This window comes from Mesoplodon mirus (genome assembly GCF_964341445.2).
Source record: "Mesoplodon mirus genome assembly, chromosome: 2".
In the NCBI taxonomy this organism is placed as follows: domain Eukaryota; kingdom Metazoa; phylum Chordata; class Mammalia; order Artiodactyla; family Ziphiidae; genus Mesoplodon; species Mesoplodon mirus.
The window spans coordinates 156,100,252-156,123,839 of NC_138977.1; the positions used below are offsets into that span (position 1 = coordinate 156,100,252).

At 38.4% G+C, this 23,588-nt stretch overlaps 1 protein-coding gene across 1 annotated transcript in view; it reads left to right on the plus strand.

Moving 5' to 3' along the window:
• Positions 1-802: 802 nt before the first annotated feature.
• The window catches only part of DKK2 (dickkopf WNT signaling pathway inhibitor 2), a gene marked incomplete at its 5' end in the record, with an annotated part of 114,249 nt that continues 91,463 nt past the window's right edge, over positions 803-23,588 (plus strand). Inside the window, one exon of the mRNA XM_082611614.1 lies at positions 803-1,024. Within this exon, the coding sequence (XP_082467740.1) occupies positions 803-1,024 (222 nt within the window). The remainder of the gene's footprint in view (positions 1,025-23,588) is intronic.

Sequence of the window (23,588 nt, forward strand, 5' to 3'; positions counted from 1 at the left end):
CTATTGAATTGGGGGCGGAGGAAAAAAAAACATTGTGGGAAGCTATAAAAAGCAAAGGGGGCGGCGATGAGAGAGCAGACGCAGAGAGGGAGACCGCGTGGAGCACAAGACAGCTCCCAGGGCATCTAGGCGTCCCTGGCAGCGCTTGGCTGCTGCAGGGCTGTGAGCCGGAGAACAACGCTTCGGGGCGCCTGTGCGTGCGCGCGTGCGGGACCGTGGCTGGCCTCAGACCTCAAGGGTCTTGTCTGGGGGAGGTTCCTGATCCCCCATCTAGTGCCCGCTAACTTTGAAAAGGAGGACTTATGTCCTGCAAAGGTTGAGACGTAAGGGGTAGGGAAGGAAAAGAGGAGAGAAAACGCAACTGAGGCCGAAGGCGAAGGAACTAATGTGGACCTCTTGAGCAGTTGGGAGGAGGACTGGACCGCGGAGAACCGGGCGGGACCTCGGAGGTGCGGGGCAAGGAGCAACGGAAGCGGTGCGGGCCGTGGCGCTGGGGCTTCTTGCACCTCGGGTCACGCCTCCTTGGCAAGAAGGCGCCTCGCCTTTGATTGCTTCCAGTTACTGCAGAACTTCCTGCCCTGGCGGAGAAGCAGGTCTTGCTTGGGTCGCGCTCCCTCCCGGTCTGAGGCGTGAGACTGAGTTCACACGGTGCTGGGCCCCCAAAGCCAAGTGGGGTTGGGGAAAAACAGAGTCTCTGCGAGTCCCGGCTCCCCGCGCGTAGGGCCCCGTGTTGGGGTCCTCCCTCCCTCTGTACCCGCACCCTTGCGGGCTTTGCCCCTCCCTGGGGACCCCTCGCCAGGCGATGGCCGCGTTGATGCGGGGCAAGGACTCCTCCCGCTGCCTGCTCCTACTGGCCGCGGTGCTGATGGTGGAGAGCTCCCAGTTCGGCAGCTCGCGGGCCAAACTCAACTCCATCAAGTCCTCTCTGGGCGGGGAGACGCCAGCCCAGGCCGCCAATCGATCTGCGGGCACATACCAAGGACTGGCTTTCGGCGGCAGTAAGAAGGGCAAAAACCTGGGGCAGGTAGGAAAATACCCCCAATGCACTCTTCAGCCAGGAGAGGTAGGGACCGGCACGCTCGGACACTTCAGTTGCCTTTGCCCCCAAGTGCGCCCCCAGGTGTGGCGCGCAGGACGGCTGGGGAGGGGTTCGCAGATGCACGTCTACACGGGCGGGGGTGGCTGGGTGACTGCGAGTGCTGGCGGGTGTGGAGCGGGCGCGGGAGGGTACTTTTTCATCTTTGCTTGGGGATATAATGGGCATGTACGGAGATCTAGTGCGTACAGATGGGGGAAAGGGCCCGAATAGTCCTTCTCCACATTTAACACAGTGGATGTGGAGGATGATGTTAATAGCTAACACACAGCAACTGTTATGCGTCAGGTACTGTTCTAAGCGTTTTACATATGTTTAATCTTCACAATCCTATGAGCTGGGCGCTGTTTCTATCCCTATCCTGCAAATGAACAAACTTAGGCACCGAGTAGAAGCTCTTTGCCCACGGCACACAGTTAGTGTAAGTGGCAGAGCGGAATTTGAATCCGGACAGTCTGAGTCCAGTTTCTGGGCTCTTAACTGTTTCATTTCACAATCCGAAGCGGGAATTTACCGTTTTTCAGGTTCTCCTTCCTTCCCAGCCACTTTCTCATTTCCATGAAGTAAGGTCACATACAGAAAACTTCAATAAACGTGCATTTCTCACTCCTGGATATAAATCATCCCGAGGAAACAAAATAACGAAGCGACAAAGGCAGTATCATAGTTACGGAGGACCAGGGTGCCTGGGACATAGCAAGGAAAACTCCTGAGGTTTATTTTCCAGAGGGAACTTTCCGCGAGCATCTTTGTTTCTCTGTCACACAGACAGATAGATTGACAGTCATGCAAACAGTTACACAAACAGACACAGAGAGACACGAGTGCGCACACTCTGCACCCGTAGTGGCCAGCACACAGCGGCCAGGAGAGGGGGCCCTGCGGGCACTGGGAACCACTACAGCTCCCCCTTCCGCTCCTTTTTTGCGAAGCCAAAACCGAAAGCCAGTTTGCCAAGCAGCACGGGCACAGCCACAGCACAACTGTCAACCCGTAAAGGCGGCTCATTGCCCCACAGATCCTGGGTTTCCTTGTTTTATGAGAGGATCCTGCTGCAGCTGCTGTGCGCGCTCTTGGCGTCCTCCGCTGCCCCTGCCCCCAGTGCAGGCGGCAGAGCGAAGGTTGACAACCAAGGCCGTCCTGGATGGACAGCGAGGGAAGATTCTGCTCCGCTTGGCCCCCTAGTGCCCTCTCACGGGGAGAGTTTTGCTCGTTTTGCAGTTCCAGAATGCTTCCTGGGCTTTGAAATGTCAAACATTTCAGCTATCCTCTCAAAGGAATACAAAGCCTGCAACCACAGTAGTTCTTTTTTTTAAGTCTCAAGAGAAATAAACTATACATCTGCATACACACTACATGCATACATGTCCTGTGCATATTCTCACACATGTGTACATACCTCCATCCACACTTACAAGACCACTCTCATTCCGTTTTTCTCTTCCTTGGCAAACACCCTGCCATTTTCAATAGGAATGGACTTCTCTTAGAAGTCCATAATGTGCTGGGTCAAAGATTAGAATGAAAGGATGCTCTCAGTCCAAGTCATCAGATTTTTTTCTAAGGCTACTGACTTCAAATTCAACCTTGTCAGTTGCTGAAAAGAGCTGGGTTTAGTTTAGCCAAGAACAGAGAGATGGACCCAATAATCTTTGAGGTTCCTTTTGATTCTAATCCATGTACATTCTGTGAGTTTCTGCAAAGGGCTTTCTGTTTCCGTCACCACTGGGCCCTAACACCTGATGTTCCTCAGTCAAATTATCAGTTATGTCAGCAATGCCGCTAGCCATAGGGTTACATAGGTTAGACTGTGGGATGCATCCATCCCAGAACCTGGCTTATCCTTTATGTTTTGGTAGCATATTTGCATATAAATATGTATAAGATATGTGTGCTTATTTTTCTATCTCTCCAAATATCTGCTCCTTAAAGAGGTTGTGACTCTGTTTCGCATGTCTTCAAATTGAAGATTGATTTATTTTATAAATGAGTTGAATTTTTCTTTTTTTTTCTTTTTTGAGTTGAATGTCTTGTATGCTTTCCATAACTTAGTGGTCCTATGGAATATATTTCATTATATTTACTTAATTATAATACAGGATCCTTAAAATTTGACATTGGGTTTGTGAGAAAATTACAACTTATTAGAGACAATGTAACATGGAATTGAAACATTAAGTTGACTCACAGTAAGATAGCTGGAAAATAAAAGGATTATCTTTTGTATATTCTGGCTTCTCACTTGTTTATTGGGTGATCTAAAATGTGTACTATTATAAAGGAAGAAATAGAAAAAAATCTTTCTTCTTTGAAGTAGAAAGAGGAATTGTTTGAATATTTATGGGTCTCTTTATCTTCTTTCTTCCACTAGTTAGGTGGTTACCAAAATTCTTAGTACTCTTATTTTCAATAATGGAATGGAAATTAGAAAGACTATTCAAAACAGAAGATGCCACGTCCTTTTAAGGAGAAAAACTTTAGAAGCAAAATGTAGCTGAACTGAATTTTTATCCATCATAACATGATTGATTGAGAAAATTTGTAAGTAAAATGCCAACTGATAATACTAGCTAATTATGTAGTGTCATCCTTAGGCCTAATAAGTCTGGTTGTCTCCCCGTCCCCAGTCTTTGATTGATGATACTGAACTGTATGCATTTCAGAGGTACAGGAACCAGAGACTGTAAGATATAACTTCAAGTAGGCATATCAGAAACTTAGTCTTTGGTCTCCTTTTCCTTAAGTGAAAATTGAATAATGGTCTATTTTTCCTGATTTACTTTCAGAATAGAGAATTAAAATAAAAATTATATTGCAATTGCAGAAGAAATTACTGAATAAACTTAATAATTCATTAATCTACAAAAGTGAAAATGAGACTAAATTGGCGCCAAGGTTTTCTTGATTCACCATAGCTGATTTCATATGAAGAAAACATTCTAATTAGTAGGAATTCTACTTGTCCTGTCAGCAAGGTGAATCATTTGTAAATCACTTCTGGAGGAGTAGCCTTTGAATTTCAGGAAAGATTTAGAGGGTGCTCAAAGAAAACGAACTGTTCTCCAGGGCTGTTAAAATTCTCATTCTTAGGTTTGCTTTCAAAGATGCAGTTATGAGTTATGATTGGAAACTGACATCGAAAATTGAATTCATTCAGGTGAATCGATACAGAAGTAGCAAAAATTATTTTGCTGAATTATTCACATTAATATTTTAATTTGACTTTCCTTTTGCATCTATTATTAATGTTTTAAAATGTAGTGTGTGTATGTATATGGGATAAATTAGATTGTAGGACTGTTACTAACATATATATCAATATTTATATATCTCAATTTCTAAAGCAAATTTTCTAAATCAAAAGTATTATTAAACAAAACATTCAATATTATGTGCTTAAATATATTCTGATTAAGTACACTGTTGTTCAACATCACCTCTGGAGCATGAGGTATCAAGTTTTACAGGCCACCTTAAAGACAGATTTTAAAAAAGTAAAGCAATTTATAAAATCAATTTACCCTTGAAATTAACAGTGATTTTTTTTTTTTTGAGAATGAAAAACCTTTGGAATGTGTTTGTAATAGCTTCTTTTAGTCTTTACTCCTTACTTTGTCTTAGACTGGCAGATTAATTTGAACACAATGCTGTATGATTTTGAAATATTTTTAAAAGTTAAGATGAGAACTGTGGAAAATAATTATATTTTAAAGGTAGATAGGCTTCCTGGCATGTGTCTCTAAAACGAAGGTGAAATTGGTAATGTAAATTCAGATTCCATTATTTTCTGATATAATTTTGATGCTTGAAGGACAGTGGTTTGGATGAAGTTATGTTGTGAGAAAAGAACGCTTGATAGACATTGAAACAGAAGCTTGAGGACATTGGTTAGAGAACACTCATATTTGTATATTGCATTTTCTTTAATAAAAATGCTGTATCTATTTGTATGCACAAACACTCATAAATATGCTCATTGAAAAAACTATATACCCTATTTTCTGTAGGTGATTTCTTCACTTTCTAAAATTATCCATGGCTTTTTTTTTTTTTAAACTCCAGTCCAACTTTCCCCTGCTAGAGGATAAATATTTGCTATCTCCTCTGGACATCAACTAATACTAAACATAACTAGGAAAGCAAATCAGTTTTTAAATTAAATTTTTCAAAATAAAAAATATTTGAAATAATCTACACTACACTACTTCTTTTCTTTCACTGTGGATAGTAGAGAATTGATGGTTGATACAAGTGAAAGTTACCTCGTGAATAGCAAGAAAAGTATTTTAATGATAATCTAAGTAGGGGCATCCATCATTTTATTTCTGTGCTAGAGGAGAGAGAGTAAAGGACAAGGTTACTTAAACTCATTCCAGCTGTGACTTTGACCCTACCATAGTCTTCTTTAGCACTCCCCTCTGATACATATTCCTTCCTGGGATGTTTCAAATCTTACAATTTTTAAAGTAGAGAAAGCAACGTAAGAGAAAGGTAACGTATATTCTGTTCTAGGAGAATATTGCCGCTTCCTCTTCTTTTCCCTGCACAATCGTTTTGTGTACATTAAAATGATCTGTTAAATTATAGAGGCCTTTATAATACTCAATATATTTACTATTTTAGACTCAGTCTCTTCTGGCTGTTCATTCTTTGGTATTGATGTAACATTGAAATGAATTACAATCTTATTTCTGTCTGTGACTCCCTGAATGCCCTTTTAAGTCATTTTATTTCACTATACCTCTAGTCACTTGTACTCATCCATGAAAAGGAGATAAAGCTGCTCCTAGTTTATTATTCAATCATTGAAAAGATTTATGCTATATTTATATTCCTCTTATTGAGTCATTTAAAAAAAAAATCTGAAGCAACCCTCAAAACAAAATTAATAATAATTAATAGATAGACTTTTGTGTTGTGTAGGATTGCTTTAAGATTACATAGAAAGATTAAATATGGAACGTATAAGAAAAGTTTAGTATTACTGTTTAAGGAAAGCAGAAGTTAATTGTTTTCTTTCTCTGTCCCCACTTTCTGGGAATGAGAGAACAACATATTTATCTCTAATTGTTGGGTTTTTTTTTTTTAGGATAAATATAAACCATTCTCCCAAACACAGAGGTCAACTGATATAAAATATGGGAGATTTTTTTTGATAGGAACATTTGTCCACAGGAGGAAAGTCACCATCCAAATATTTTAAATTGTGGCTTCCCAATGAGTCTCTCACGCTAACAATTTTGGGTTATTGCCCACTTCTTTGGGTTCGAAACAAGGAAGGAAAGCCATGAATAACACCAACATCTAATCAGGGTCCTCAGGGAGAGTTCATCCCATAAATCCTTGTCTTAGTAATGGTAAATTAAATCAGAAACCTTTAAGGTGGAAGGGATTTCAATATCAGATATAAATTTCTGTATTTTAACTCAGTTTATGCAGCACTAAAAACAGAATTATTATATTCTAACTTTTATCCACAACCAATGAACTTGAATAAGAGACTATATTTGTGGGATCTTAATACTAGCTTAGATTTATCTATGTGCTTCAAATAAATGTAGAAGTAAAATCAGCAAAACACAGAAGTAGTAAATATTTTAAAAAGTTACTTATCTCTCTTCCATAGTTAGATAAAAGGGACAAATATGCATCAGATATCCTTTAAAATATATTACAGCGTCTAATTTAATTGGTTGATTCTACTTATGTATTATAATTTGGCACACACAATAGCTCAAATTTAAATATTTCATTATCATGCAACATTTTAACTGTCCCAACCTGTCTAAAGCAAACAAATAAAATCAATGAATGAATAAGTACATTAAGTGGCAAAACAAAACATCACAATTAGGGGGAGAGACTTCTTAAAGTGGTGGATCCGTCCAAATATCTCCTAAAAAATGTTAGCTCTCCATATTATGCTTTACCATGTGGAATAATAATGTTCTTTCTTCCCAGGACTAGAAGAAAACAGTGATTTTCAGATATTATTTCCTTAAACTGGCTTGCAAATAGTTATAGCACACATCAAATTATAGTAAGAGGTTCCATTTATTGATTATTTACTCTGTGCCAGGCACTGCTCCAAATGCTTCATTTGAATTAATTTTTTAATTCTCTCGGCAGCCTTTGGAGCAAGTCCTAACATCATCCTTATTTTTATAAATGATAAAACAATAATTCTCCTTAGACACAGAGAGGTTATGCAATTTGTACAAGTCACACAGCAGTAAGTGGAGAAAGCCAGAATATGAACCTAAGCGATCTAGTGTCAGAGCCTGCATATTTAACTACCAGAGCATGCGCTACAATATGCTGCAATATACAATATGGATACAATATCCATACAGTGTGGACTTGAGAGGAAACATGGACCTTTATTTTATTCTTCTCTATTCTATTTTCTAATGACATGGATATAACTCTACATTCATTAAAACCATAGCAAAACCCAAACCCTCTGTTGATGCCAATTGCTAACTCTGAGTAACCAAAGTATGATAGCAGTTCATGGGTACACAAGCACGCACATAGTAGTACACTAGTTTCATCTCTGCCTTTACTTGCCTCCCTGCCAGGGAGAATTCACTGTCAACAAGGAAAACACACACACACACACACACACACACCCCTCTTTCTTTCTCTTACTCTTTCCCATTAAATTATTGCGTTGCCCCAAATAGAAGGGAATGCTATTGCATAGATCCTATTTTTCTCTTTTTTTCTCATGGTAACCACCATACAGTCCCCAGTACCCATCATCTTTCATCTAAATGATGCCACGTGCCCACTGACATCAGCAAAGTGGAGGCCTTCTCAATGGCTTCTCTCCAGTGGCTTGAAGTTGGTCTGGCTGGCATCCCTCACATTCTGATCAGATTGGGGGAAGCTGTCTAGGTTTAGAACCTGCTATTGCTTTTGTTTTTTCTTTACTTTTGACCCCTCTGAGCTGCCTTTCAGAGCATCAGTTGAACTGTAGCAACACTGCAGCACTACAGCTTCCTAACAGAATTCCTAGGGGAATTTTTCCAAATTTCAGCTGGCTAGCTTAATGTCTTTGGAAAAGCCATTTAACCTCTGGTCTTTTTTAAAAAATCTGTAAAATAGGATAACAGTAGCAACCATAATAGTAACAATACTCATGTTACTGGGCAACAGGGAGGAAGAGGAAAGTGCACTTAGTCATTGAACTGATGCCATTATTACTGTTACCATTACAGAAATAAGTAAGGTCAAGTGCTCCTGCACGAAATAGAAAGTGGCTGCTTAATTTTCCCCACCAAGATGGGAAGGAGTAACTAAATGAATGCATGTGATGTACATGAAGGAAACAAATGAACTCAGTTATACCAAGGCCAAGAATTGTAAAACAGAACAAAGCAAGACAAAATACACACACACACACACACACACACACGCTATCATGTTTCTTGCACTGATTGTTAGAATTTAAAGGGATGGTAAGTCAGTGCTGTCTTGTAAAACTTAAGCAAAATAGCACATAATTGAAAATTGATGAAATTGCACAGAAGCAAGAGTATAGCAGACTAAAAATACAACCATGGTAAGGAGAGGTCCTAAAAACTATGGCAATATTAGTTATTTAAACATGGGGACCCAAATAATTGAACAACATGTTATAGTCTGCTGCCAACAGCATTCATTTGATATTCTCCAAAGTAAGACAGCCTATGCCAAGGCAAGCTTCTTGACACTTTCTGCACAGTGCTTGGAGCCCAAAGGGCTTGCTGAGAATTTGGAAGACTTATAACTCTCTTTGAGTGTCAGACTGTCCTGCTAAGAGGACTCAGAAATTTGGAGCTCATTATTCTCGTGCCATTCCCTTTACTTGTTTGTTTGTTTATTTGTTTTGAGTTCTTTTTTCATGATTCAGGTAATTTGGAAATATTTTAATAATGTTAAATTGAGAGTGAAAGTCATCTCATTGAAGTATGGGATAAAGTTCTTTTAACATACTGGATACAAACTGTTTGCCAATAAGAGTTTCTATTTGGTAATGAACTAAAAAACTTCATTCAAGTCGGAGGATGGGGAAAATTGTCATTTAAAACCAACTGAAATGACAGCTCACGTTCAAATAATAGTCTTCACTTGCTCATTGTAACTTCATCTTAACCATTTGGAATTTGGCACTGTGAACAAGTGCTGTGTTAATTTGTCACTTGAAAGCCAAAGTCTTTTTTCCAGTAACCATCCTCTGTACTCTGTTGTCTTCTGTCTTTTATACCTAATATAGCCCCTTCCTTCTGTAATATTACATAGTTTTCTTTTCCTCTCTGGTTTGTTCCTCTTTATTTCTTTCACTGATTCCTCCACCACCTTCTGCCCATAAACGTGGGCATTCCTTCACATTCTCTCCCCAGTCCTCTTTTCTTTCTGTTCCGTGTTCTTTTCTTTGCTGATATTATTTCCTTCTTTGAAATCATTTGTCACATATGCAGATGTTCTTGGTAAAAACTCCTGAGCCCCCTTGCCTGCTCAACTGTTTTGAAGTCCTTGCAGAAACAAACAAAAAATCTCCATATCAAAAATTAAACCGTTTACGGTTAACTACAAATTGTCAGGAGTCAGGCAACAAAGTCTTTATGATTTCTCATTGCTATCAAAAAAGTCTGCTAAAAAGTGCTCCGGGTTAGACTAATGCAGGCCACAAGAATCAAGTCTGATTGCCCCAACTTCTCATGCTCTTTTCCCTTTCATCACTTACTGAACATGAAATAAACCTGTGTAGATTCCTATCAAGACAGGTGCTTTTGTTTCTTGAAATCTATTTATGTGAATGCTTTGGATGTAAAGGGCCTCCAGTTTTTTTTCTCTATGATGGACTTGTTACATCAACTAGTGTCTGATGAGAATATGAAAGTATCTATTATTTATGCTCATGAAATGTTACATATTATAATATGCAATACATATGTTAAGCAGTATATAATGTTTGTTTTTATAGCTTGAACTACGCACTAAAGAGTAATTTTTTGCTACTTGCCATTTTATAAATAATTACTAATTTCTAGTGTAAAATGCTTCCTTAACATTTATTTTCCACCTGATAGACTCTTAAAAGTGCTTGCCTCTTTAATAACTGAATAAGAGGATTCTTCAAATGTGCCTAATAATTATTAATCAAGATGGAGAGCTTTATACAAAGAAACAAGAGAACCTTTTATCTACAAGTTTCAAGAACTTGTACAAGAGACTAAAGTGGGCATAGTTATAGCCGGGAGATACATTAGAAATCACCTAGTTTAACTCACTCATTTTACATATGAGGGAACCAATTTAGGAGACGGTCATGATCTGCACAATGTACTACAAATAATGCCTGTGACAAAGGAACTTCTGCTGGAACTTGGATCTTCTGACTTCTAACACAAGCCTTTCGAATAATAACAAAGCTCTGTAGAAGAATTAAATTCAGTTGATTAAAAAACTGATGGGAGATAAATTATAGGTAGAGCTCTTTTCTCAGCTCTAAATTTGTGTATGTCAAAATGTATTGGCAAAGAATACTATGTCATGATTCCAACGGTGTCAGTAGGATTTAAGCAAAATTAATGAAAGGATGTGGCTTTGACTATATTATCCTTGCTTGCTTTTTCATTCATAATACCTTAATAAGCCTGGCTAAAGAAAGTCTGTACCAAAGAAATATATTTTACATTGGATCAAGTACACATATGTATACACATACACACACACACACACCCTTGAAAAAAAAGTTTCAACAATAAATACTTTTAAGATGCAGTGAGTCTTTAAGTCCTTTCCTTCTATTCTACTCTGCACTCTTCTCTTGTTCTGTTCTCTTTGCTCTCTCTCTTTTAAATACTGGTCATTACTTATAGAAATGACGGATCAAAACCTGTAGTTTGAAAAACCACTGACTCATTTGCTACTGTCCTCACCCTGAGGGAACTCAGGGCATTATGCTCAGAGATTGGTAGTACTTGAGGAATCAGCCCCAGTGCAGGGAGATAGAAAGCGGAGGCAGGCGGGTTTTCATGGAGAGAAGCATCCACCATCTCAGACCTCTCCCACCTTCCCTTCTGCAACTGTCATGTCAGCCGCTGGCCTAGATGTGGTGGAACTCTTCATCTTGGGATGTGCCTAACCTCTGGCTCTCTCTCTACTTCCAGGAGTAACTGACTTATAACAATGCTGTGTTTGGTCCTTGAATGTTTCCTGTTAATTAATTTCCATGTTAATCTGTTATCCCACATTAGTATTGTTCTTTCTGGGTGTATGCCATGTGTATCATCATACTTTATTTCTAAGAATATGCAGTTGAAGATGGCTACAGTTTCTACATAGGACAGCAGATGAGCTTGACAGAGCCTGGGATAAAGATTCAGAAGACCTGGTTAGCCTATTTTTCAATATGCTGGACATTGAAGAAATCATGTAACACCTTTAAGCCTTAGTTTTCTTATCAGTAAAGTGGGAGCTGTGACAATAGTGTCTTTCCCTATCTCTTTGCAAAAAACAAAATATTGTTTATTTGTATTACATCATTAGAGGTTATGTTATGAAAAACAAAATTAAGGCCTTTCTACTCTGAAGTTATGAAAGACAAATCTGAATTAGACAGAATCAACCTGAGAATGAGTTATTCGAGTTGGATTTTATGATTCTGGAATCATAAATTCAGTTTCTGTTTTGACAGATTGCCTTTATTTTTTTAGGGAAGAAAGACTGAAAGTGGAAGGTGTTTTTTGGTTTTGTTTCCTTTCTTTGCCTATTTGTCTTGATTTTCTTGTATTTCATCAAAAATTTCAGTACCAGTAGTAATTCTTCCGCATTTCTTATTAGAACTTAGTGGTATTATTATAAGGATTATTATTTTTATTCTTGCAGGCTACAAACAGCCTGCTATTAGAATATCCCACCTATAACATTCAAGAAGAGCCCTATGTGTTTTTATTCTATCATGTATGAGATGTGTTACTGTTTATATATTTTTAAAACATCTTGGAAAGGCATTATAAGGGCCTCAATAATAGAAGTAAATGTATCTTTAAAGCTCTAAAACTAAACTTGAGTGTCATATTTTGGGCACATTATAGGTTACAGGGTTCACAATGGATAAAGTTCAGAGAAATAGCCAATTATAAAGTCAAGCTGTATGGGTGTGAGATCACGTGAACTGTGACAGACAAAATATATTTTGCCACAAACTCTTCCAACAGGAAAGTGGGTATTTTTCAAAGCTGGTGAAAACATATTATTGTTTTCCTAAGTAGGCATTTCCTAATGAACAGTGTAGTAGTTCTGATCTTTCATGTTCCACGTGCAGGAATCTCACCCAAACATTTGTCCAAGCTAGAAACAGTCTAGGCTTCCGGCTTGCCATCCCTGCTCCTAGGCAATTATGCTCTAATTGATAGGATTCTACTTCTTTTTTAATATTGATCTATTTTGTTGTTTTATTGTCATCCCAACTGCCATTGCCTTGATTCAGACCATTATCATTTCCCAGTGTAACATTACAATTTTGTGGTATTTTTGTGCTTCTCCAAACCATCCTCCACACTACTTCTAAAGTGAGCTTTCTAAAGTAAAAATCCAATAAGGGTCCTCTAGAAATGTTCATTTCTAGAGAATGAAGTCTAAACTTCTCAACTTGGCACACAGTGTCATCAATTATCTTGTTTCTCTTACTTTGTCCCTGGGGCCACACAGCTGATGAGTGGCAGAGCTGGGATTTAAAGCCAAGCAGTCTTACTTGAGTCTGTCTACTTAATCATGCCATGCTGCATCCTCATATAAACTGGAGGCCAGAGAATCCAGCTAGAGACTTTTTATTGGGATGTTTTAGAATTTAGATGTGATTAAGTTCTTCTGGTAAGCCAGTCAACTTGTTAATTGATTACTTACTTCTTAGATGTATTAGATGCTATGATCACAGTCAGCAAACATTTATTAGACACATATGTTACGCTGGGCCCTTGGTATAAGTAGCCGTAAAAACAAGTGTAGTGTATTTGAGGAATCCAGTTGGAATTTTCAGGTTGAAAGAGGATCCCAGATATTGTCCAGTTCAAGCCTCTATTTTCAATACAGTATGAGAGCTGAGCAATTTGGTGAGTTTTCCTTTTTTTAAAGATTTTTAAGGATGAATACTTGTATCTCTTAGTTATCTAGTTAACTTTATGTTAAGAATGGGAACATTCTGCTCTCTGCTGTAAGTGAAGCATGGATAAAACAAAGCTGGCTATCAATCTCTAGGTAAAAACACTTCCTGGGCTTCCCTGGTGCGCAGTGGTTGAGAGTCCTCCTGCCGATGCAGGGGACATGGGTTCGTGCCACGGTCCGGGAAGATCCCACATGCCGCGGAGCGGCTGGGCCCGTGAGCCATGGCCGCTGAGCCTGCGCATCCGGAGCCTGTGCTTCGCAATGGGAGAGGCCACAACAGTGAGAGGCCCGCGTACCGCAAAAAAAACCCCAAAACAACAACAACAAAAAACACTTCCTCATTAACAGAAAATGTAATCAAGCTATTTTAGTCATGTTTCATGGAGTATACTCTGGTTCCCTTGATGAACAGTCAGGATGCCCTGGAAGAGTAAGACTGTTTTCATCAGCAGTCAAGAAAAGGTCTGACATGCTAGACATTATGGTGATAATGTAAAGAGGTGGTGCCTGCCTTTTCTTTTCCAAATATTTTGGAAGGAATTAAATTTTGATTTTTTTTCCTTTGTAAATGCATCACTGCTCCCTGAGGAAGTCTGATCCTGGTTTCATTTACAAAGCACTAAGGAAACATAAGTGGAAAGAGGCAGGTTTACAAGGAATAAGAAGCATGGTAAGAAATAACAAGGTTGCACTAGTAGGAGGGTAGGAGTCTGGTGACTTCAGAACAGATGGTAGAGGGGTTGTATTAGGTAAAGTAGACAAGATCTTCCTACAGGTAAGGCGGAGGAACAGAATAGAATGTGTGCTGAAATATATCAAAGCAAGAATGTGATAAATGTGCAAGTTTAAAATGATGTCATAGATTTTTTTAACAAGCATGCTCAAACATTATTTTTCCAAATTAGTCACTGCAGAAAACTCATTCCTCTGATATTGTCATTTAGACCTTTCTTTTGAAACTAACTTCAGAAGTAGTTTACATGCTTATTTATTTTAGACCATAATTTTATGACCATAAACAAGATTATATATATTGACCAACACACCACATTCAAAATCCTTGGCTCTGAGTGGCTTTGTGTTGTTTCCATAAACAAAATGTCCCACAGAAGGTGAGGACGTCAGTCAAAGAAATGTAGTGTACTTTCTGAAAACAATTCCAAAAAGCTCCAAAAGGCATTCTGAGTCACGGAGTCAGTATTGTGGTTATAATTATAAACGTTTCAGTGTTGATTGCTTTAAGGTGGTATACCCTCAGTTTGGTTGATAGTCTTAAAAAAAATCTGTAATATTATTTTGTAACCGGGTCCTCTCTATTAGAAGAACCTGGTCGAAATGTATGTAGCATGGTTACCGTTCCCCAGTAAACCATCATTTTCAGGAAGCAGTTAATGAGTGCAAACCAGTAGTACGTTCCCCACCCCAAACCCACTCTTCTCCTGAAAGAAGAGGCAGGAACAAATCATACACAGTGCAATGCCATAGAGTCCAGTCTGGTGACACACATTACTTCATGTGCCACTTAGTAAAAATGCATGCACTGAAGCCAAAAAAAAAAAACTGTCATAAGTTATTTTTTTAATGCAAACATATCCTATTAAAGTTTCAGAGAAAAGGCTAAATGGCTTAACTCAGTAAAAATGTTTTGGCAATTGTTCAAAATTAATACAATGCTTCCAAAATGCTCTTTGGAAATCCTTGTAAATTTCCTTACTTGCCTATTTGCCCTACTGCTATCTTCCCAACACTCTTCAGAAGGAAATGGCTTCTTAACAAGAAAAATCTTCTTGAAATTACATTTCCAGTGGGGTCCTGGCCACACCAGCTGCAACACATTGTGACTAAATTTTAGTCTCTTTTGGTTCTCATTGTTAAAAACACAAGTGACCAACAGTCAGGTCTTGTGCCATAGCCACCCCAGTGATTGATTACAAATTGGATTGGAGTGTGTGTATTGGTAGAAAATATAAGCTTTTGACACAAAATAACAACTATATTTGATGTCCTGTCACTTAAAAAAATAAGACCAAAAAATATAATTCTGATTCTCAGTAGACATCAATAAAAAAATTGTAGCCCAACCTCACCAGTAATTTTTTTTAAAAAAAGTCCACTTCTGGGAGAGTCAGAGACTAGCTGGAGAAAATGCTCTGGGGGTGGGACCAAGATGTTCTTAATCTTCAAGGGCTATTTAAAATATCTTAGGGAATCAAGGCAGAGGGGCCAGAGCACCGGACAAATTATTGATTTCAAATCCCTGCTACCAGATTTAAGAATTGCACACTCAATGAAGAGCCAATAGCAATCACCATAATAAGATTTAATATAAGGATTTGAAGGAATGATAATCTGCAGCTAAGATGCATGGAAAGGAAAGGAAGAACATAACTGAGAGCTACTTGTGACTTAATCACAAGACCAAACAGGATAAACAGGCCAACCTCCAAATTGTATTCATTGCCTACCCATGGATAATGCAATCTGATATTATGTGTTGTGACTGTACACCTCCAGCACACTCCTACCAATATCCTACAGCCAGCATGAGAGTGGTTGGTACTGTGATTGGATATCTAGGCAATACATGGGCCCTTGCTTCTAGAAAATAGTGCAACTAACATTTGTTGAAAACCTACTTTATGCCAAGAAATTTACATTAATTTCACTATATTAATAACATTAAATTAATTTTCTCAATACCCTATAGCATCTGTCATGTGCAGAGCACGCAGTAAATATTTGAGGTAGGCAGTTAGGCAGGAAGGAAGATGCTAGAAAAGTGACTCTATACATTATGAGCAAGCTCAATATTTGGTGTCTGTGGTCCCGTGATAGATCAGCTTCAATAACTGTAGTTATTTGACTACAGTTTTAATATGGAAAAGTTTTACCTTGATGAGCAAAGTGGGGAGAACACTTAAGTTTCATTTTTTTTTTTTGTAAAAGTGAGATTGTTTTTCCATACTGGCTTTTTTTTTTTTTTGGAGTTTAACAACTTTATAGAACTGTGCATATAAACTCTGGAAACACTATTGAAGTCCTTGTTTTCTTATCTCTGAAGAAGAAACCAAAATTGCCACAAGCTTCAAGGGGAGTAGAGTATATATATTGATTAAAAGAAAAATAAACATTTTAAATATCTAATAATTAACTAATGGGACTTAAAGGTAACAATAAATTGCTAAATAAGGACCTAAAGATAAGTTGTGGGAAATTCAGCCCCGCAAATTGCAAAGAAGTGAGTCTTTATACTATTCTAGATGTCAGTTTTATTGGGGGGGGGAAGACAATTAATACTAATTGTTCAATAGACTCTGGGTTGTCCACCATGTTTTCTCTGACCAGATTTTCATTAAAGATCAGGAAGTCAAGGTATGGGCCAAATGTCTCATTATGTCTTAAAGGGAATAGGGAAGAGAGATATTCCCTTGTTGGTCTGCTTGTTGCAAACCCAGTGACAAGAACATAGAGCATTTTTGGAATTTGCACATGCTTAACACCTGGAATACCCTGAGAGTTATGGTCATTCTTCATCAGTCACCAGAATGAAAAGCCAAATGCTGATCTGAAGGAGGACTTCTGAGGCAATTCTTCTGGAGCTAGCAGTATACCACACTTGTCATCTCTCAGACATAAGCCTTTAATCCCCTCTTCCTAAAATTGTTTATTTTAAAATGTGAGAAAGGCTAAGGATGTCACAGCTGAGTGGTGAGCTTTCTCTTTAAAGAATCCCATCCTTCAAACCCATTTCGGCAAAGAAACTGGCATTTCATGTGCTGAGCAGACGGCGTCCTGCAGCTCTGGCCAGCCCGCATGTGTAGCTGGGCCTATCTGGCACACAGGTGTCCTGATTTGGACCTTCTTGAAATTCTGACACCACACTTTCCTCCATTGGGGAGTATGACTTGACCATGCCGTTTTCTAGTGACAACAGATATACTGGCCTAACAAATAACAGCTTCGACTAAGGTGATAACATAACCCTCTAACTCATATTTAGCTGGGACCCAGGGTACAGGGTTTGTTCTAGGAGTCTAGGCCAACTTTTTGGTTTTGATTTCCTTTTGTATATTGTGTTGTGTCATCCATATCTCCTCCTTTCACATCTTAGGATTTGGGGTACATCTCAGAAGGGTGAGAAAGTTTCTTAGAGAAGGAAAATACTGCTGTAATAAAGCTAAAAATTGTACATTATAAGGTAGTTTTCTAATAATAAATATTGAGCAACCACATTCCAATGTTAAGTAGTCTGCAAGGGTTTAAAATAAGCAAAGCTAGACAAATGCATTAGATTTTCATAGCATTTTACAAAAACTACTCTGAAAGTAAAAGATTTTTAAAATGCAGGCAACAAGGAAGAAATTTAGTTGCTGTCCCTTCTGCGTATTCTTTTGCATAATCATTTCAGTCACACCAAAAATATTTCTTAGTTCTGGGCAGAACCCAGATTTTTGTTTTTAATTTTGTTTATTTATTTTTGGCTGCGTTGGGTCTTCACCGTTGCACGCAGGCTTTCTCTAGTTGCGTCGAGCGGGGGCTATTCTTTGTTGCGGTGCACGTGTTCTCATTGTGGTGGCTTCTCTTGTTGCAGAGCACAGGCTCTAGGCACACAGGCTTCAGTAGTTGTGGCACGCGGGCTCAGTAGTTGTGGCTCACGGGCTCTACAGAGAGGCTCAGTAGTTGTGGCCCACAGGCTTAGTTGCTCCGTGGCATGTGGGATCTTCACGGACCAGGGCTCGAATGTGTGTCCCCTGCATTGGCAGGTGGATTCTCAACCACTGCGTCACCAGGGAAGTCCAGAACACAGATGTTCTGAAGTTTTTTTTTATAAAGAAAGCGATATTTAAGAACTTTCCCATTCCTTTCCATCTTAGTAACAGCTGCCTCTAACACCTGCTTATAATGAATATGTCTGAGTCGGAAAAACATAAGGGGAAATAATGAGGGAAGTAGGTGGTATCATAATTTAGAGCTATAGATTGTGTTCTTGCCCTGACTCTAATTCTCTCTCACAAAACATAATTTTGAAACTGATATCTTATTTATTAAAAGCTACTCATTTTCACTCTAGTAGGTTCTACAAACTTGGTTGGGTCTGCATTTAGATAAGCAGATAAAATTACTCAGCTCAGCTCAAGAAGGAAAAGTTTATTACCCAGAAGTGATTTTATCCCACTGTTTTAAGCTAATTCAATTATCACCATGGATCTGAAAGGAATAATACAATATGGAAGAGATATCCTGATTTTCAAAAAAGTGAAGGTTTATTCTATAGAATGATGAATGTGGACTACCTTACAAAGCAGATTATAAAATTAGGTACTTAGGGAAATAGATTTACCCAAGGAAAAAATACAGGTTTACTTAGAATAAATCACAACAAACTAATTTTATTATTTCTTCAGCATGGGAACTGGTCTAATACCAGTATGATGTTTAGTCCTTGCCATTTATAGCCATTTTCTTTGTGAGTTAATGACCTTTTGGCTTTAAATACCACTATATGCCAGTGACTCCCATATTTATATCTCTCAGCAGTACTTCTCTCTTGAACTTCAGAATAATAAGAATAATGTGTTAACCTAACATTTCCACTAATAGATATTTCATACTGACCATATCAAAATCATCTTTTCCCTTTTCCAAACCTATTGCACCCATGGATTTCTTCATCTCATTTGATGGTAAGTCTCTTTTTCTAATTGCTCAACCAAAAAGGCTTGGATTCATCTGTAACTTCTCTCTTTCCCTTACACTCACATCCAGCCCCTCAGGAAAGCCCCTTAGCTCTGTCTTAAAAACATATCCATAGATCAATACAGGCATTTCTACAAAAGTATGAGTTATCAGTAGCTCACAGAATAATGACTTAGGAATTTAACTGAGGCAGGACAAGATACATACAGGGCAGAACAGACCTTCCTAAGAAAATACCTTCATTCAAACGTGAGAAACATTCATTTTATAGTCTAGGAAGTGTTTTATCTGTATACATCTTGAGTATTAAAAAATTTGGTATCCTAAAAACCAATTCAATCATCAAGTCTGCCATTGCCAGAGCAGGAAAAATTAATCAAGAAGCATTTATTGACCATACCCTATAAAAACAAAAGCATTTTGAAAATCCTATTATTTGTTAGACTGGATTCCTCAATCATTTTTTTAGTGACCAGACAACACCAACCCCATGTATTAGCTGTGCTTTCTTGATACTTTCCAAATGTTTTTTGGTTTTGGTTTTGGTTTTTTTCTTCCTTTTGGGGGGGGTTCTTCTTTAATTTTTCTTTATGTTATAGTACATACATAGCTAGCAGATAAGGAGAATGATTTTTTAGATTGGCCATTATATTCTCTAATATCTTATATCGAGATGTGACTTAGTTTCCCAAACTCAAATTTTCAAATAACTTTGCTCTATCTTGACTCTTTGGAAGGGCAAGCTTTATTTATTGTTTAAAGGAAGGGGAAATGGGACTTCCCTGGTGGCACAGTGGTTAAGAATCCACCTGCCAATGCAGGGGACATGGGTTCAAGCCCTGGTCTGGGAAGATCCCACATGCCGCAGAGCAACTAATCTCGTGCACCACAACTACTGAGCCTGTGCTCTAGAGCCCACGAGCCACAACTACTGAGCCCACATGCTGCAACTACTGGAACCCATGTGCCTAGAGCCTGTGCTCCGCAACAAGAGAAGCCACTGCAATGAGAAGCCTGTGCGCTGAAACGAATAGTAACCCCCGCTCGCCACAACTAGAGAAAGCCCGCGCGCAGCAACAAAGACCCAATGCAGCCAAAAAAATAAATTAAATAAAATAAAGTAAAATTAATTTAAAAAAGGAAGGGGAAATGATATCACACAAGAGGTATTATGATATTGTTATTATGCCATTTATCATGGTCTCAATTTTTATCATGAGTATTACATTTCTCTCTTTTGGTGTTTACTCATATTACCAATATGATTTATCTGTCATACTGGTACATAGACATTTAAGAAAAATTGTATTTTATTTTAGCTACTAAAAGTATTTTATTTTGCCAAAGTTTCAGGTTATTCTATAATCCCATTTACAGGACTTAATATTTATGTCTCAAGAGAGATGAAAAATCTAAAGCTATATTAATTGATGCTGTGGTATTGACCAATTAACCAATGAAACAGACTAGAGAGCCAAAAAAAGATTGAGACATTGATCATTAAGAGAAGAAGGAACTGTTTAAAACCTGATGTTGGAAAAATTGAGTATCCATAAGGAAAAAACTGATATTGTAACACTACCTTACTATATACAAAGATCGATTCTAAATGAATTAGTGTTTTTATGCAAAAAGAAAAAAGATTGAAAAACACTTAGAAGAAAATAAATAATAAATATCTTTCAAATCTTGAGAAAGAAAAGATTTTTTAAGTAAGGCACCAACCAGAAAATAGATGATAAATTTGACTACATTTAAAGTAATACTGGCCTACCCAATGATACCATAAAGAAAGTAGAAAACAGGTCACTAACTGGGAGATGTACGCAGCACACGTAGCCAACCCATATCTTTTTTTTTTTTCTTTTTTTTTTTGCGGTACGCGGGCCTCTCACTGTTGTGGCCTCTCCTGTTGCAGAGCACAGGCTCTGGATGCACAGGCTCAGCGGCCATGGCTCACGGGCCCAGCCGCTCTGTGGCATGTGGGATCCTCCCGGACCAGGGCACGAACCTGCGTCTCCTGCATCGGCAGGTGGACTCTCAACCACTGCGCCACCAAGGAAGCCCCCAAATCTTTTATGTCTAAGGATTAGTGTCCAGAATATTCAACAAATTCCTATGGATCAATAAGAAATTAAAACCAAAGTACACAATCCATAAAAATGGGGAAAAACACATGAACAGGTGCTTGACAGAAGAGTAATAAAATGGCCAATAAAAATTTGAATAGAGCTTCAGTATTAATTAGTAATTAAGAGAATGCAAATTAAGATATTGACTTTCCATTTTACACATATTGGATGATGAAAAATTAAGAACTTGATACTACCAAGTGTGTAAGAGAATATGTGGAATTTTAATATATTTTTTATGGGAGTGTAATTGCTACAACCACTTGACAATATCTTGTAATTCTGAACATTCCTATATTCTCTGACCTAGCAATCCTACTCCTAAGGATATAACCCAGAGAAGTGTTTATTTACGTGTACCACAATATATGTATAAAAAGGGCTATAGCAGCATGGCTTGTAGTATAAAAAACCAGGAAACAACCTAGTTCATCAACAAAAGGATGTATATATAAATTATAGTAGAGTAATACTGTGGAGTGCTATGGAGCAGTGAAAAATAAACTATAGCTAGAAGTGAGCACAAATAAAGCTTTGAAATGTAATAGTTATATTATTTATATATTATTTTCTTTAATACATGTTAATATTATATTTATAATATATAAATATTATGGAGGATACTGTTAATTTTAGAGGGAGTCAAGAGGGTTGGGATATAGGAGGTATACTAAATTGAGGCAAGTTATTGATATTGTTCTAGCTCTTGGGTTGGATGGTGGGTTCATAGTTGTGCTTGACAACTTTAAAATATTTAAATATATTTTGCATGTATCAAATATATTTTAGTACATTTAAAAAATAAAAATTAAAAGGTAATACAGAAGAGAGCTCTGAGAATCCTTGTATAGCTTAGGGATCATCCATTCAGGTGAGATATCTGCAGATGAGTGTTGAGAGAGAGGTAAATATCTCTCAGCATATCGTCTGAGATTATCATTTTAAAAATGATGTTTAGAGGCCGTATGTTGACACTGTGATAAACAGTATTAGGGAAAGTTGAGTAAAAGTAGGACTCAGACCTTAGAGAATGTAGTTAAAGCTTTTATGAGTTTCCTCCCTAACCAGTGATGAACCTCTTTCCCACTCTCACACATCCCCACCTTCCGGCATATTCCCTTGATCTATGAACCTGGATATCCCTCTGCTTACTCACCATCTCTGAAAATGTCATGATTTGGGGGTATTTTCTACCTAACCCTAATCTAGAAACATTTTTTTTCTTTTAGAAAAGCTTTCATGGCTTCAATAAGCAACCCCTTCTGCAAAACATGTCTCTATCTTGTTACTGTAACTTCCTAGGAGATTTTTTTTTTTTTTTTTTTTTTTTTTTTTTTTGCGGTATGCGGGCCTCTCACTGTTGTGGCCTCTCCCGTTGCGGAGCACAGGCTCCGGATGCGCAGGCCCAGCGGCCATGGCTCACGGGCCCAGCCGCTCCGCGGCATATGGGATCCTCCCAGACCGGGGCACGAACCCGTATCCCCTGCATCGGCAGGCGGACTCTCAACCACTGCGCCACCAGGGAGGCCCTTCCTAGGAGATTTGATAGAGATGAAATTACTTATTATAAATGAAGAGAATAATAATTTTAAGGTCTCAACACTGAAGCTGACATAAATACTGGATGAATTTAATCACATTTACAGAAAATTTTTGCTGAACTGTTCTGCTGGGAATTTTATTAAATCTATTTGCTTTGTGGGTTCCTTGCTTGTAAAGTAGGTGATAATTCTTAAGCTGTACTAAAACAGGTGAAATATCTTTAAAATCTGTGTTTAAACAGCAATATTATTTATATGGGATATGAGATATTTCAGCCGTTCAGCTTTGGATGCATTTTGCCTGTTGCATTTGGAGAGTGTGATTAAAATGATTTTTATTATGTGAATGGTAAGTTATATCTGGTTAGCAACCTCCTGTTCTAAAGAGAATAAGGGTGGGTGCTGTAACTCTTATCTTTAAGAGCAAAAGAGAAAATTACTTTTTCTAATGTGTTGACATGAAAAATTGCCTTATGCCAGTGGTTATTAAAGTTTGGTCCATGGGGCTTCCCTGGTGGCGCAGTGGTTGAGAGTCCGCCTGCCGATGCAGGGGACACGGGTTCATGCCCCGGTCTGGGAAGATCCCACGTGCCGCGGAGCGGCTGGGCCCGTGAGCCATGGCCGCTGAGCCTGTGCGTCCGGAGCCTGTGCTCCGCAATGGGAGAGGCCACAACAGTGAGAGGCCCGCGTACCGCAAAAAAAAAAAAAAAAAAAAAAGTTTGGTCCATGAACTCTTGGGTATGTCCAGGACCCTTTCAAGAAGTCTAAAAAATCAAAACTCTTTTCATAGTAACACTAAGATGTTATTTGCCTTTCTTTTACTATGTTATCAATGGTGCAGAAAACAATGGTGAGTAAAACTGCTGGTGCCTTAACATGAATCAGTGTAGTGGCACCAAACTGTGCTAGTAGCCATTGTATTCTTCACCAACATACTCTTAATAAAATTATACATACATACATATG